We start from the raw sequence: 17,917 nt of genomic DNA on the forward strand, positions 1-17,917 counted from the left end.
CAATTTATGGAACATTTTTTCCATTTGAAAAAGTGTTGAAGGTTTTGATTCCGAAAAAATAGATGCGAATTTTGATCGAATGTGGAAAATTGTGATTCACAATTTGTGAAATGGTTTCCTTCAATATGGGGTAAAGTAAAACGAAATATGAAACAAAATGCACTAATTGCCCATTCCTTCAAATCACAAATTGAACGAACGATGATTGATTTCGTTCAAAGTTCAGTCGAATGCAAATATTGCGATGGAAAATTAGAATGTGTGAAAATGGTGTCTCACACGTAAGAGAATGCGGTTCATGGGCTTATATATATGTATGGCCAATACGTACAGCTAGTGTATGTAAAGGCCTGGTGTGTGTATTTACACGTCAATAGTAAATCGGTAATATCATGCTGTGTTGCATTGTCCACGCCATAGATTGTAATCGTTTTGTTTGCGCGCGCGCTCAATCACACACACAGACGCAACAGATGAGACAAAAAAAATGGAATTTGTTCACAAAAATCATAATATTAACATATAAAGAGTGATCGTATTTCTGGACGCTCGACGGGACAACTGCGAAAAAGCAGCGTACATACAATGACGTCTATAATGCTATTCACGTTTCTTTCTTGTGGTTGTTGTTTCCTCATCTACTCCAATCGTATTACATATTTTCACATATTCGATAATGAAATGTTTATGTTTTATCTCACTCGCTTATTTTTCATGAGTAATTTTTGTGTGAGTGCGCGCGCACTCTCTCGCAGAGACACACACTTGGATTTCTGCAGAGAGCAGTGCAGAGCAAAGTGAACGAAGCAATGGAAAAAAAATATTGAGTGTTATGTATGTGATCTCGCCAAAACAAGACGAAATGAAATGATAAAGAAGAGCCTGGCTTTCGCTAGATCGCACCACGAAAAAAAAAGAGAAAAGAAAAACCAAATCAATTGTAAAGAGGGAGCGAAAGAAAGAGTGTGAGAGAGCGAGAAAATGAAGGGAAAAAAATGAACGGAGGAGAGAAGCGAAAAAAAAGCACAACGGTAAAACAAAATAGAAATATCGAATGAATTAGAAGAAGTAATCGTGAGAACAGTTCTACCCACTTGTCTAATTTATTTTGAATATGTTTTTTTCTCCTCTCTTCTCTCTTACTACAACGCAAACACAGAGCGTACGCGCGAAAACCGCAGTTTTGAACCGTGTGGTGTATCAGCAGCGAGCAGCAACAACAACACAACATGTTCGCAACTTGTGAATGAAGAAACAATTTGGAGTAGAAAAGAAATATTCATTGGAAAATAGACAGAGAGAAAAGAAGAAAAATAAAAACGACAACTAAATCGAACATTTTTGTTTCCCTCTGCTCGTTAGTTGTGGTTGTGAGTGTGTGTGTGTTTCGTTTAGTTGTTATTTTGTTGTATTACAAAAAAAGTCAGTTAACTTAAACCCGATACTGCTACCTAACTGGCCAAACTGATGTTTCATTTCCTTGATCGTGAACTCTGCGAGAGAAACGGTGCAATCGCCGAAAACCGAGCGCACACTCAACGAACGGCCGGAGTGAATACGACGATGGCGACGACGACGATGAGCACGTCCAGTTGCCGATGTACAGCCAACAACACGAATGCACACATGCCATATTCATTCAATAGCATTATGAGAACCACGAAATAATTTCATTGATATTTTCTTTGCACATTTCTAGGTGGATTTATATTTCTCTCTCTCTCTCTCTCTCTCTCTCTCTCTCTTTCTCTCTTTCTCTATGGCTCACCGTGTGTGTTTGTATTTTTCATACCGTATGAGTTTTTCGCTATTCCAATAGCGTGTGAAATGGTTTTTCAATGGAGATCAACATCTGCAATCGCATTTGGAATTTCATCGCTCTGTGTGTGGAACTGTGAAAGCTGATACACTGATTGCACCGAAAAAGAGAGAGAGAGAGAGAGAGAGAGAGAGAGAGAGAGAAAGAGTAAATTGCGGTGGAGAGGTGCAATGCGGCCCAATAAAGCTCTCGTTTCTACGTATCAACATCATCATTCATTTTTGCACTCCTCTTCATCTTCATAGACCCGGTTCACTTTTTCTTCTTATGAAAAAATTATTGGTAGATTTGTGTGCTCATTTTGCTGAACACATTAGCATCCGAAATCGAAACAGGCAAAAAAAAAATTGGTAACGAATACCAGAGAAATTCATCTCGTGCAAATTTTCTGTGCTTGAAAGAGAGAGAGAGAGGGAGAGAGAGAGATAAAAAGCGAGTAATATCTCCGTCATTCTCATGCAATTCCATGTTCATTCATAAAAGTCATAGCCACAATGGGTCGATTCATATTTGACACAAGTCGTGCAGCATTCCATTGCACAGCAGTGAATTTTTGTGTGTGTGGAATGTGCTCATCTTGAAAATCAATGGAAACAAACAGCAACAACGCAACCAGAATGGAATTCACCTCATGGTTATACGTTGAGTTGGCTTTCGCGCCCAGGTTAGAACAATCATCATATTGCTGGGCAAGAAGAACGAAAATGACGACAAAATAAGATACACAACTGTAATAAATTGGCCATTACAAAAACACGACACGTTTCGTGTGTGTCTCTCTCTCTTGGTTCTTTCGTTATTCATATCGATCTCAAGAGAAAGAGAGCAAAAAAACAGTGTGGCCTAGGCCGAATAAATGCACAAACGTATATACACAGAAAATAATCAGTTGCGATCCATCTACTCCGATTGATACCATTGTTTTCACTATTATTCTACACCGTTTCTATTTCGTAACAATCGATCTCATATCACATAGCTTCTTTCATTGTTGCTGTTGCTGTTGTTCAAGTGAAACAAATTGAAAACATGGGTAACAGCAACAACAGCCACAAGAAGTAGAAGAGACCGAAAAAAATGGTATTCATAATAATATTCCGATGGTGTCGCATACCTACATTTGTCACCAAAAGCTAAATCAACGACTAACATTTTAATGATGCAAACGATTGAATATATCAAAGCTCGAAAACGCGCGTTACACAAATGGAATCTGATGCAAAGAAAAAAAAACTAACAAATTTATTCTTAGCTCAAATCATACACACAATAAGGACTTGAGCCATAGATGGCTTACATAATAAGTAATAATATGAACGACAGAAGGAAAAAAAAACCGACAACCATCATTCTCATTCGGCAGTCAATTGGAGTGATTGGCTTTGACTGTTCATTTTATACTGTCGTGGAATATTCACGTTTCACGCCCGCTATCAAAACGAATCAAATGCTTTGCCTGAGACATCACTGATCTAATCTTTGCTTAATTTTTTTTTTCCCCTCTATGCCTATTTCATAAATTCAAGTAGTCACACGACATCCGTACGCATCGAATAATATTGTGCGTTATTGGAATGAAAAATTTCGTTCATTCGATGCATATAAAAATTAAGTTTTTTTCTATCTTCAATTTCCAAACGCATTCAAAGGAGCTGCTTTAATTGAATAGCAATTTTTTTCATCAAGAAAGCTTGAGAAAAATTCAAATCATTGAATAAGAAAAATGCATTTCAAATGCTCGGCACCGGAAACGACAATTTCTGGCAAACTTAGATATATCACATCAAGACGTTTGTAAGGAAGGAGATAGTTGAAAACGTGAACCTCAAGAAATGGGCTTGTCATTCGGTTCTTTATTATAATAATTTATTTATTTGTTCCATAGGCCTTTGCGTTCGTTTCCTTTTCTGTACGCGGGTTTCATGTATGCGTGTATTTGTGCTGAAATCATATCGCTTGAGAATGATTCGATTAATATGGATGCATCGACATTGATTTGAATTGAACGTGATTTGGAAATTCAAGTGCACGGATGGAACGTTTTGAGTGGTCGTATTACGCACCGATATATATTATTATTGGATAACATGGTTTGACAAAACTTAGCGACAAATCAAGTCGTAATCCATTTTAATGAAATCATTTTAACTCGTTGAAATATTTTAAGAATGGACTCACACACACACACATGCACATTTGATGTCACAATGAATTATTGTTCGATCGAATTATTATTCTGACAACTTTTTTTTTCTTCTTCAAATTCGTTTTCTTTCTCGTTGTAATTTGTATATTTTGTTGGAAAATAATGCGTTTGATTGCCTGCATAGAATATCTATCGAGAAAATCGAATGCAATTTTGCGTTCATTAATCCTCGTCTTCGATGCTGAACTTGTTAAAATAACACAGACACTGAGTTGAATTTGTTAAAATTTCAACAACGAATTTGACCGGAAGTGGTTCCTTTATAGGGCCTCCATAAATTCATAAAAAAAAACAATTAACAATCCGAAAGTGAAATGTCTCACATACACGCAAGTGTCTCTCATAAATTTAAATCAAAACACCGAAAATGAAGAGAAAAAATGGTAAAAAGAAATAAAATCAAAAGTTTAACTCAACGGATGAACGAAACGACAACAATGCAGTGGCGAAGCACCGAGCGCGTTTTCGTATAAATATGAATAAAATCAAAATGTGATTGAACTCGTATTGAATAAATAAAAAACCGATTTAAATTCATGTAGAACAAAAAGGATGGCTCAATTGGTTAGATATTCGATGGTCGTTGGCAATATCTTTGATATGACGACACGTATTGCATTTTAAATAATTGTTTCAACAACTTTAGTACGGCGGTTATATCAGTTCGCTCTTGTTCAACGATTTTATATTATGTGGCTTGAGTGCTCAATACTTTGAAATTGAAACAAATGTAAATCGAGAACGAAATAAAAACAAATGCGATGAAAACAAGAATGAAACCGATGATTATGAGATCCACATATTTAATGAACTTTCTTAAAACTATTTGATGATGTTCAAATGACTGTCAATGATAGAAGTGACTCTTTGAGTAGCTAGCAGAAAGAATAGTCTCTCATTGAGAAACTCTCAAAAAGTTTTGAAAAAAAAAATTGTCAAAAAAAAACAAACAAAACTGATTGATTTTGTTAAATTTCTGTTTTTGTTTTCACCTCCAAAACGGCCAATCCGAAAAAATGGTTCATAATCCTATAATTTGTGATTCATGTTTAGTTTATTCATATCTAGTGAGCCTAAGAAGAACAGCGCTGATTCACCGCCAGTGAATGATATGCATCGATTTCCTTTTGAGTGCAACATATTCCCAAGAAGCGATAATAAGAGGGTTTTTCTTTCTTTCGCCAGCGAATGGAACATTGAATCATTATTATCAATCAGCAGATATGTGTTTTGTACGCCGACAAACCGACGAAAATGTGGTTTTTTGGTCCAACGGTTTGTAATTATCGTTTCGCCCATAGTGCCATCTACAACGTGGGTGGTGGCTGTTGTTCGTCTCAATTTGTACTCTTCACAAACACCGAATATGCTTCGATTTAGATTGCATACACAATATTGAATGATATTTCAGAACCACATCGACTCTGTCTCTGTCTCTCAGCTTGCGTTCGCCAGCTTGCAATCACTCTCTCACTCACCTGAGTGTGCGTTCGCTCAGCACACAAAACACACTCCACATTTATTCACATGGCACATAATATTAATCACAAGAGTGCCGACTCTCGGGTCATTGAGTGCTCCGTAACGTAACGTTCTTTTTATACCAACAATTACTGCAAATCGAGTTAGAAATCTCATGGGGAATTTTATTATAAACCCATATAAAATGCCAACGCCGGTCATATGTAGCGATCAGTTTCAAATCGATCGTAAATTGTTCAGTTATTGCTTTTTTCGCTCCCTCTCTCTCTCTATCTCTCTACCTCTTTCAATCACTCTCTTTTGATCTCCTTCCTCACTCGCTCACTCTGTCTCTCGTACGTTATCTGTTTGTCTTTTGTTTTCATGCTTTGTACCAAAACCACGCTATGGTCGTTGTTCATATACGCGCTTTTTTTTCCATATCGAGTCCGGTATCAGTTTCGATCATTAAATTCGATTACAGCTAACACTTGTAAGTAATTATTGCAGTATACAATTATGAAAATAAACAAAATAAGAGAAAAACCAACCACAGAAATAAATAAATAAAGGGCATTCGAAACATTCGCATATCAAACTATCGGGCCTAACTTTATGGTTTTCTCTCTCTCTCTCTCTCTCTCTCTCTCTTGCTCTGCCTCGCTGAGCGGGACTCACTTCGACTAGATAAATTGGGTTTTTTTTTCGTTGCTACGGAACACACATAAAAAAACCGCAAATTCTCGAATTAACTGTAGAAAAAGAATGGAATGAACGTAGAAAATATGCTGCATTTGGGAAATTAATTGGCAGCAAAACACTCCGAAAATTTTCTAGGCTTTAAAATTAATTGAAGAATATGAGATATGGGAATTGGTTTTTTATTCCACAGTGCGCGAACCATGTTCCATTTGATTGGAAAGCATTGGAATTCGTCATGCCGTGAAATAGTTTCCCAGGAGAGTGAAATACACAACAACAAAAAAATCCGACGCGGTTGTCGATGGAGCCCAAATCAATGCGATCGATTGGCCAAACAGTATCAAATTGCGCTTATCAAGTGTATCAATATGTTTAGCGAAAATGATCCAAACCATTTACACACGGTAAAAGGCACGTAATATTTGTGGCAGAGAGCGTGTAGACCGCCACGAAAGAGTGTGTACATGTACATGTGCTTGTGCATACCTTAAAAGTTGCCGAATGATTTAGATAAAGGGTAGAGGCCGTGCCCGAAAATTAATAATGAAAATTAGATCGTCCGATAGCTTCGTGTGGCTTCGTACATGCTCTGCGGTGTACCTATTTTTTGAGACGCATTTTTTATTTCTGAAATGAAGTTGTTTCGTTTCAATGTACAAACTGATTGTTTGCAACGCCTCGCAACAAACAGCAGAGAAAAAAAGCGAGCGCACCGATCGGAATTAAATGTGGGGCAATATCAAGTGATTTCAATTAAGAGATTATTGCAACAACTGCCAATGCACACAATGTATTCCGACTCATATACGATGATTTTGTTTTGTTTTTTTTTCCATCAAGTCGAATTTGTGCAGTAGATTATTTGTGCGCCACACCGCACAATTCACTATACTCTTGTTTTTTTCGTACCGTACATTTTTGGGTGGTATCGTGATATAATAATGTTATATTATGATCTTGGCTTCAATATGATGCAGCCAACATGAATCGCTTTTATGCTTCATAAAGTCAACAGATTTATCGATGAGATTTAATTTGTATCTTTCGCCGCTGCGGCCGCGCCGCCGCCATCACAACATCAACTATACTCATTCATTTACTCCTTCAGTTTTCAATTTTGAACAAAATCGATTTCCTATCGCACACACAGCTCTACACACATTGCCAATGATTCAGATTTCTCCTTCGCTGTTGTTGAAAATGCACACAGGCATTCAAAGTGCACTTGAATTGATGCAGCAAGAGATGCATCGCGATGCACACCATGCCAGTGATTAAGTGTTTTTGTTCCATATTCGATCGATTTTACGATGAAAGCACAATATGGAAACGAAAACGCACGCAATAGGGTGGATCAATATTTGTATCGAGTGGACACAGCAACAATTTTCAACATTGATTAATTTAAATCGATGAAAATTGAACGATTCCACCTAATGTAATAATGTAATCGAAAATTTTGGTGTTTGGGTTGTTGGTTTGGCGTCGTTTATTAGAGCTCATGAAGTTCAAGTAATTTTGATCGTTCATCGTTTTTAGTTCGGCATTGATGTCGTTGACCATCGTTTTTGTTCTGCAAATTCGGTCGATAGTTCGATTGTTCATTTCACCCGAATTTCTTACGCGTCAAGGGTTTTTCACAAAGACAGTTTCATCGATGATTTGATTGATCATCGTGAAGACAGCAGACTAGAACTGTGTTCACCGCGAAAATCCGTTACGAACTGTCACTTTCTGATTTTTCTCTCTCTCTTCAAAAAAAGCCAAATTTTCTCGATCTGCATTCAACTTTAGTCTTCAAATGACTAGGACGACATTTAAATTCATTCGCAACCGTTATGGAACGAATAATCCACAATGAAATTGATCTATGAAAAATTTGAATGTAATTTTTCTCGCTTAATCACGGCCTCAATCGACATCTTCATTTCCCCCATCGAAAGAAAAATAACCGATTTTTATCGCCATTCACGTCTCTAATAAGATTTTGTCGCGTGACATCAAAGAGAAATGAGGAAAAACGACACCGAGACTCGATGCTGCACAAAACTAGTACGTGGCCACCAGGCATTTGGCATTTTTTTTGTGTTGTGAAGCCGTTTTAAATCGAGAGATGCGTGTATATTTCAGGTCGTAGTTCTTTTTTTGTGATAAAGCGATGAAATTAAAGCCCATTTATCACTGGGACAAGCGACTTTTCATGCTTTTCAACACACGCACAATGGATCCACAGAGTTCGCTCGAACACACTCACACACATGCGGTGAAAAACGAATGAAAGAGAATCACCACACGTAAAACGCACAGCATCATTATCCGACGTGGAACAAATGAAAATAAATTCATACCCGCGTGGCCCAAAATATAATAATAAAAACGAAATCTTTCGTTCTGTCTCTCGGATTTATTACACACCATTTTGCTTGCAGCAGCAGCAGCCAAATGCACAAAAGAAAACGGTCGGAGATTTCGACGATTGAATTTTTCACCATTCTGCAAAAATACGATACACACGGTAGCAGTTAAGCCCATTGTTGAACCGAAGACGCATTGCTTTCTTACTCAATTGGAACTATAGATTTAATCGCATTTTCTCAATTAGTTTAACGAATCATAACCGTGCACAATACTTTTTTTTTCTTTCTCTCCTGTAAACTGACACAACAATTCTTTCTCTCTCTCTCTCTTGCGGCTTCCTTATTTACGGACGAAATCTTAACGGTTTCAAGATGTGATGACTTATTTAATACAGACTTGGTATCAGTAACGAACATTTTTTTTTATCGCCGTATATATGAAAAATGAGTTGTATTTTATCAAAGAACAATAATTTGGCATAAGCGAAATACAATAAAACCAACGAACAAAACTCTGTATTCTTTCTACTCTTTCTGATTCAATTAATTTAGACCAAAGAAAGAGTTTGGATTTTATACATCTCTTTAATTTTTTTCTCTCATTTGGTAAATATCGCCCATTGCATTCTAAATATTTACTCAGTGATTCTTGAATAACATGCTGTTAAATTCATCTGTTGTTCATTAAATTTGTTGAATGTTTTCTCAGAGAATCATCGAGTTTTTGTCATTAAGTTGCTAATTAAATTACAAAAATTGGCCCATTTTAATTCTAAAAGTCCAAAGTTGATTGTTTGCTAAAAATAAAAGTTAATTTGATATCAAAGATGAATACATTTAATCTCAATAAAAAAGAATTGTCTCGTAAATGTGATGAGATCGTTGAGCAGCCGACAAAAAAAAAGATGATGCTGAAAATGCCAAGAGTCACTAATTAAGATTGAATATTGTATGCCTAGCAAAATAATAATTTGCATTGAATCCAATAGATATTTGAATCGTGCTTCATTTACCGCGATTGCATTTTTCAGTTTCAGTTTCATTTCGGTTTGCTTGCGCACAGACAAATTGTGAAATCGAAATTATAATCATGGGAATGGTGTGTGTGTGTGTGTGTGTGTGTGTGTGTGTGTGTGTGTGTGTGTGCACGTTTTAAAGTGATTGCAATTGACTTTCGATTAATTTTTTTGGCCTAGATTCTATCCGAATGCGATGAAGAATGGTGCCAATAAAATTAACAACAATTTCAATCTGGCGAATCCGAAAAAAACGAGTGACTAGCTGTGGAGTTTGTGTATTTTCCTTGTCTTGGATGAAAATGCGCCATGATAACTTGAAAAAAATGCATCCAATTCCGTTGGTTTATTGTGTGTTTTTGCCTTCAACACAAACACACGGTGTTGTGATGAGGTGGAATGCCGACGATTGACACATCGAAAATTATTCCAATCAAATGCACATCACGTTTTGCGCGGGCGAAGCCAAGCAATTCTTCCGATGCCATATATTCCATGGTGACAACGACTCTTTGCGATTGCGTCAAACCATCGCAATGCAATTTTTTTTTTTGGTTTGAAACAGTAACACTTTCATTAAATTGTGTGTGTGTGTGTGTGTGTGCGCGCGCGAGCAAAATGTTATAAAATTGGTGTGCATTGTGGAATTGGGTGTACCAGATAATAATTCGTTTAGTGATGCTTCTAATTCGATTAAACAAAAGCGAGCGAGCGAACGCTCGAATGGCGCAAGTACGCGAAAAAATCGTGATAATTTAATTCATCGGCATTAACAGAAACAATTGAGTTTGCGCGAGATGCTCGTCGATCGTCGAATGAATAGAAAAAGTCGCTTGGTTTCAACATCAAAATCGATTTAATCGAAGCGCGATTGTGTGAGCCAAAAAATCCATTTAAATCAGGCTCTTTTTTCCTTCTTCGGATTCGTTCGGACTTTCAATTTCAGTGTTTTGGAATTTCTTTGTTTTACCCATAACGAACATTGACCTTATCTGTTTCATTGCTCGGCATGCAAAAGTGTGAACTTCCCAATTCAATAGCAATGTTGGTGATTTGTTCTTTGTTTCGGGCACAGCTAATACATGTTTGTGTGTGTGTCTTTTTTTTCTCTTCATTCATTTGAAGGCAATAAGACAATAGGCCGCGTGTTTCACTATGGTATTGGTATGAGAGAATCATGGCATGATGTGGATTTATGATGTGAACGAACATAAGGGTTTTTTTCTGTTGTTTGTGTCTGCCAGTGAGTTTATCATTGAAATTGTGCATGTGCATAACTACCGTTGACTGGGCGAGAAGGCACCTATGATTCGCTCTATTGTGATTCGTTGCACAATTTGCACTCGAACCTCGTGCGAGCGCGCGCGCGCATTCGCTCGTTTCACAATCATGGTACACATGTGTGCATTCTCATTGCGCACCTAAATCATAATTAGCTTCGGTTATCCATATTTCCATAGCACAAAATAAATTGCGATTCTATTCTATATTTTGTTTTTACTATTATTATATTATTCTTGTATTGTGTGTGTGTGTGTGACGAGCGAAAACAATTGGCTGGAAAATCTTACGCAAATCTCAAAGAGCCCCAGAACTAAGAACGTCGTTGACCAGCGAAACACACCAATTAAGTGCCGTTGAATGGAAGTTTTTTTTTATCTCTCGTTGTTTTCTCGGGGTTAATTGGATAGAATCGAAAATTACAATGGTTTTTACCGCCGGAAATACCGCCGGTGCACCGTTGAAAAGTTCTAGACATCTAAAACCAATGCAAAAGTGTCAAAAGCAATGTCGACCATGGACGATCTCTGGCCGCGACGAATGACTTTAATGAAAACAACTGATGCATCCTCCGAAGAAAAAAAAAACAAATTTCATTGAAGAAATAAAAAAAAACACACGATCTTCCAATTGATTCAGAAGTAGGTAAGCAGTTTTACAAATTGATATGTTCTCACTTTGCCAGGCAATTCAATGGTATCATTGTCGAAGAGAAGAAAAAAACACACCAAGAATAATAATAATACAGCCAGTAGCGAAAATGCAACAATAAACATTAAACTTGAAAAGGTGTTGTTGCGATTTTCAGCGTTCAGCCTCATTCAGTACCATATAGTTTTGTGACAAACGCAGTATCAACACATTAACTTGTGTATGTATAATACAAACAATGGATGCTGAAAAACAACAACAGCATACAACAAAATGCGGCAATTTAATGCGAAGAAGGAAAAAAAACGCGAAACGAACTGTATTATTATCACCGAGATGTAAAAGAATATATATATATATATATAAGAAAACCCCCCTGAGAACGTGTGCAAGGTGAACATTATTGCTAAATAAACTTCAAAGTGGAGAAGACTCAGCAGCTTAAATGAGTATGGTTGTGCGTGCTACGACGTATATATATGCAAAAGAGAGAAGAAAAAACAAATACGCTGGCCTTTTTTTTTTCTTTTCTTTCAACCATATAATTAAGAAGCCAGAATTAGTTGCAAAGCCCGAAAAATCACTCGCACACACACGCTGCATCAAGAAACCGCCGTGACGGGCAAAGAACGGCGGTTACAGTGGAAAAGACATGAAAACAATTTGCGTTTTGGTTTTGCAACACACACGTTCATGAACAATGCAACCGAGAAGACAGAACAACAACAACACCAAACCCAAAGACACAATGCGAATTTGAAGTGCATATTGCACCGGCAGTCACCTAACAAGATCGTTAATAGAACACCAAAGAAGAGAGAGAATATGAACGGAAAAAAAGATATGTATATTTATCCAAGACGAGGAACAGACAAAAAAAAAGAGAATGAAATTCACAAACAAAAGCGAAAGAAAAAAATGATTTCGATTATATTCATATTCAAATTCATGTATACATTTCTGTTTGTTGCGGGTTGTCTTTTTTCTCTCTACTTCTTATTATCATTATTTTTTTCGCTGGATCGCGGCAGTAATTCCATTTGAAAAACGCCCGCAAAAAACGGGAACGTGAGTGTGAGAATAGGAACAATTTCATTTTTGTGTGATGCCTATGATACGCGAGCATGTACAATTGATAAAACGACCAACCAAACACGCTTGTTACGTAATTTCTGGCCAAAAGTGATATCGCGTGTAATGCACGCAGGGTGTTGGGATTCTTTTGTTCTGCAGCCGTACTTGTGCTTTATGGAACCGAAAGAGAAGAAAAGAAAAAAAAAGGTTCATTAAATGATAAAGAGGCCGGTCATTTGAAGCCAATCACCTTCAAGACCATCTCAATGGATTCGCCACATGAGCAAACCAATTCATTTTCGTGTTGTTCTTCCAATCCAGTGTTTGTTCAGTGAACAACAATGTTCACGACAGTGAAAATCGGCCAAAAATCCGAACTCGTTGTCAACTTTTTTTCGTGTCTCCGTTTTTTGTTTCGTTTCGTTTTTGTTTTGGGTGAAAAATTTGAATCGAAGCTCGTACGTTGTTTATTTCGTATCGGTTTTCACACATTCCATTTTGTTTTGGCTCGTTTTTGACTTCTATATAGATATTTATGTGTTGACCGATTCGATTCATACATTTTTATCATCCGTTCGTCGGGGTCACGAATGCATTGCATACCACCAGCTGTGAAGTATTTAGACGTGCCTATTGTTTGGCCATTATTGTCGATTTCAGCGGAAAGAAAAAGAAGAAACTCGAGAGAGAGAGAGAGAGAGAGAGAGAGAGAGCGAGAGAGAGAGAGAAAATTGACCGAAACACCTTACCAAGCACCCTAACAATTGAGTTTTTATTCGGTTGATTTGGGCCGATTTCAATTAGAGCAACAAAATGATTTGATTTGAAACTAAAGTGATTTTTTTCCCCAAATTGAAACGATGCATATCGAAACAACGGAAGTTTATGATGACAATAAAGTAGCTCATACATTCGAATCATTGCTCAAACAATTTAATTTCTTTCCAAAACCAGAGAAAAGCATATGAATCAACTCGGGATAACTCCCGTATAAAATTGATACGAACATAAAATATCATGATTGAAATAAAAGATTTCAATGACATAAATTGCATTTGGGTGTTTGTTTCTTTTTTGAAGTTAAAATTTGTTTTATTGTTTGTATGTTATCTAAACCCAAACGAAAATGCATCAGTTGGTGAGACAAAACGAAAGACGAACAAAAAGCCAAACACACACACACACATACACTGCCAGATTTATGAAGTCAAGCTGGCTTCAGTTGAGAATGTGAACAAAAAAAAACGAGACCCTTGAAAGTAATTATCAGTAATACACATCGCATCGGAATGGTACAGTGTATGTTGCACAGTTAGCCAGAAGTTTGGGCCAGGTAAAGCGCGACCAGGAAGAGGAGCACGATGCAGAGATACGGGACAACGAAAAAACAAATAAATTGATGTTGGAACAGAGAGAGAGAGGGAGAGAGGGAGAGAGGGAGAGAGAGGGAGAGAGAGGGAGAGAGAGAGAGAGAAACCAAAGAAGGAGAAAAACAATTTATGTCACCTCAACGGGAGTTAAATCGATTTCTCGGCCGTTTGAATTGTTCCAATTCAGATGATGTGTTCAGATGACATATTTTTCGGTTTTGTTCCTCTTCACTTTATTATTGATCACGATTTGTCTGGCTGATTATGACCTGGTTTCATTGGAACAATTGGAATATCACGAACAATGCCAAAACAAAAGAAAAACCACATTGCTTTAACTCTTAAAAGTAAACACAGTTTTATTTTGTTGTTCTTCTGTCCATGCGCCGTCCAATTTGATGTATTATACCAATTTGAAATTGGTTGGCGGCTCCAAATTGATGTGCTAATTGTAATCATGGGGCCAAGCGCATCGAAGTAAATTAGAATCGAGTTTAAATTAAAAATCAATTTGCGACTGTTCGATAAAATATCAATCAGCGTGGTATCGATAATGGGTGTCGAAGAGCAAGAAAATTGACCACAAAATAAGTAGATGAAATTTAATATTTTTAGCACATTTCTTACTCTTGCTCTCGCTCTCTCGTTCTCTTGCTCTCGCTGAATATTCTGTTTGGCTGTTGTTTTTTCGTAGTGAGAAGAGAACAACGTGATAAGTAAACGATAATAACGGCGGTAAAATACCGTGATTGGTCTTCTTTGTGCTTAAATAATTCTTAATTGAAAACTCCCGAAAACAACAACAGCAAAACAAAACACATTGCAATCAACAATTTAAATTTGCATTATATTGCATAACACATGCGTAGATGCAACGCATGCGAAAGTGTTTGGACACTTTCACATACTTAACACTCACAATGTGAGTCTCACATACACACGCCGTGCACAACTGATCAAATTGGCACATTCCAATCGGCTAATCAGATACGCAAACGTCCGTTGACGCTTCTTCATCGCATAAAATGCATCTTTATTCGTGTAAATTCGGCATGGTTGCTGTGTGCAGTTGTGTGTTTACTTCGGGCCGCAGTGAAATAAGTGAGAATACAAATATCACAACGACCCTGATAACAAATTGATCTGGAAATGTTTGCAGGTCGTTTGCTTTTTTTAACAACAGTTATTATAATTTTTTCCGCTGCTGAGAGAGAGAGAGAGAAAGAGAGAGAGAGAGTTCGGGTCGGAATTTGGGCGCACACCGCACACCATGTACACATTCTCGCATCTAGATAATGAGAATAATGCTCAAAATTACAGACAAACATTCGATCTCCGTCTCATTTTGCTAAATTGTTTTTTAATTTTTGCCAAATTTCCCTTTACATCCACTTATTCAGTGTGAACTTGAGCAAAGAGCAGAGTGCGCTCATCGTGTGTGTTTTACTAATGTGAAGAATCCAAATCAGCTCAATATTGTAACTGTTTTCATCTCGAAATTAATTTTTGTTTTCGTTTCGTCTCTTTCGCCTTTTTTTCCCCTGTCAAATCAATTTACCGGGCAAAAACATGACATAAAACTTATACACCGCACATCGTATCGCTTCAATTTCAGTTTCGATCAAACGATTTTCGGCGATTCAATTGATTTATTTTGATTGAAGATGATGTGAATATAATTAACAGAAGTTACTCACCGCATCCACCTTGAGTCTGCCAATCGGTATATCGCTGTCTCTGTGCGGCTGTGTGTTTATGTGAGCCAAATTACGCGACTTAATTTGATTAGCATATACTTTATTCCCGACTGCGTTTTATTGATATGCAATTATTTGTCGCTTTAAAAACACTTTAAGTGGAAATATTTGCCCCATGGCAATTAATATGGATCAGTTTCAGGGCCGTATCACGCGCGCACAACCACACACACACACACACACATGCACAGCTACTTCACCGGGCTAAATAAAAATTAAGCAAATTACCATATCGAATATGATGTGTGTGCTAGCCTGGATGACCAATGACCGCCGATCACGAAACAAAATAAATGAGCGTTGAAACATAAAATTTGTTTCGTTTAATTTCGATATCAATCAAAATCTATGCTGGACATCGTATTTTGCCACTTTTTACGAATCGAAAAAATATGAAAACGATGTAAATATATGGCATCGAAATTTGAGAATCACATTCAATATCATGGAATAAGTTGAACAACAACCGAGGAAAAAAATGAGGTTTTTTCTCCTTTTGCTTGTTGCTGCATATGAACGATGCGGTTGGTGTGCACAAAAGTCTAAGTAAAAGTTCATTTCTCATTTCGTATCGTTTTACATTCAATCTACGTTGTAATGAGACTCACACAATATCCTGGTGCAGAGAGAGAGAGAGAGAGAGAGAGAGAGAGAGAGAGAGAGAGAGAGAGGGAGGGAGAGAGAGACGAGGAAAACAAAAACAAATATGACAAATTGTACCATCGATTCGTTTACATTCGCCAAAGTGAAGCACAATTTATCAACGCATTGCGGAACTTATGGGATTTCTTGTCGAGATGATAATTGCATATTTAAACAGAGTTTTGTTGTTACACATTTTTATTTTTTGCAAACCATTCCTTTTTCACATAGACCAGATGACCTGATCATTCATTCCATTTATGGACTTTTCGGGAAGTGTTCGCCAATGTATTCTGCAATTTTCGATCATTTATCACTTGACTAAAGCTAAAATGTTGACAAATCAACAATCATGCTAGCAACAAATGAGTTCTGTTCTTTTTCGGCCCTTTTATGCTCTTCTTATTTTCAAAACTACGATTATTCTTTGGATATTTTGAAACTCTACACATATTCCAAAGCTCATACGAAGCTTCGTGTGGGTTCAATAGATGGCTCTGTTGCATTTTTATTTAATTCTCATTCGGATCAAATAGATTTTCGATTGAAATCGAAATGCAAACGATACTGATTTTATGACAATGGACAGAAAATGTAAAAAAAAATGGAATTGAAGACAGAAAATGTACTTCATTTTGATGAAACACCACATAAACTAAGAATTTTTTGAATTGAAATGCTTTTTAATTTTCTAATATGTTTATTATGAATAATTCCAATTTGGTTCAAAGTTTCAAATCAAACCCGTTCTCAACAAATAACCACTGTCAAACTGTGTACATTTCAAATATTTATTTATCTAGACAGATTCTTTGTAAGTCGAATTGTAAAAATCATCTCTAAATCTGGGTTTTTCGCCGAAAATATCTGAACCGGTCTTTCTTGCCCGTACAAATGCTTCTTCTGCCTCCAACAACTCATCTTCGGACGGTGTTTTCGGTGTACCATCTTCGTTCAGCTGCTTCTTATTCCAATCCTCAACGATTTTATTCGAGTAGACTGCGTTGAATAAATCTTCGGCCGTAAATTCAGACTGTTGAAAATCGGCTGTACGATACGAAACGTATGGCTTTAATGGGAAATCCTTCAAATCGGGCACAATCAATTCGGGAATCATTTCAGCCACTTCGACTTTATTTCCATAATCATCTAGAATGGTTGTCGCACGGGCACCGTACGTTTCAAGCGGTATTCTTTCATCGGGTTTGTTTGATTTTTGTTTTTCACGAAATACACGATCACCACGGACTTCGGGTGGTATATAGAATTTTCGGAAATTCTTTTTGTTTGCCACCACTGACGATGTTGATATGCATCGCCTCACTAAATTTACCGGTGTTTTCAATGCAGCAACCTTATTCATGGTTTATTTATCAACTTAAAAAGGTTATTTTTTATTGAATATTGAATGAATCCGCCTCGAAAGGTAAACAATTCACGGGAAAAATTGAGTGCAAACACAACACTTTTATTTTGAATGCGATTTTCTTTTCTTTGGTTATGTTGACAACATTTCAATAGAGGCTGTCATTTGCGAAGCATATGTCAAAGCATTGCTCGTTTTCAATGTACGATAGACAT

General features: G+C 37.0%; 1 protein-coding gene across 1 annotated transcript; it reads right to left on the bottom strand.

Annotated features, from left to right (window-relative positions):
- Positions 1–17,006: 17,006 nt before the first annotated feature.
- On the bottom strand, positions 17,007–17,848 carry LOC129576900 (39S ribosomal protein L41, mitochondrial). Its single transcript, XM_055462990.1, has one exon. It carries the CDS (start codon positions 17,697–17,699, stop codon positions 17,136–17,138), a length of 564 nt encoding a protein of 187 aa, XP_055318965.1. The 5' UTR covers positions 17,700–17,848; the 3' UTR covers positions 17,007–17,135.
- Positions 17,849–17,917: the final 69 nt, after the last annotated feature.

Source organism: Sitodiplosis mosellana, unplaced genomic scaffold (assembly GCF_009176505.1).
Source record: "Sitodiplosis mosellana isolate CC-2019 unplaced genomic scaffold, AAFC_SMos_1.0 Smas_scaffold_6191, whole genome shotgun sequence".
Taxonomy (NCBI): domain Eukaryota; kingdom Metazoa; phylum Arthropoda; class Insecta; order Diptera; family Cecidomyiidae; genus Sitodiplosis; species Sitodiplosis mosellana.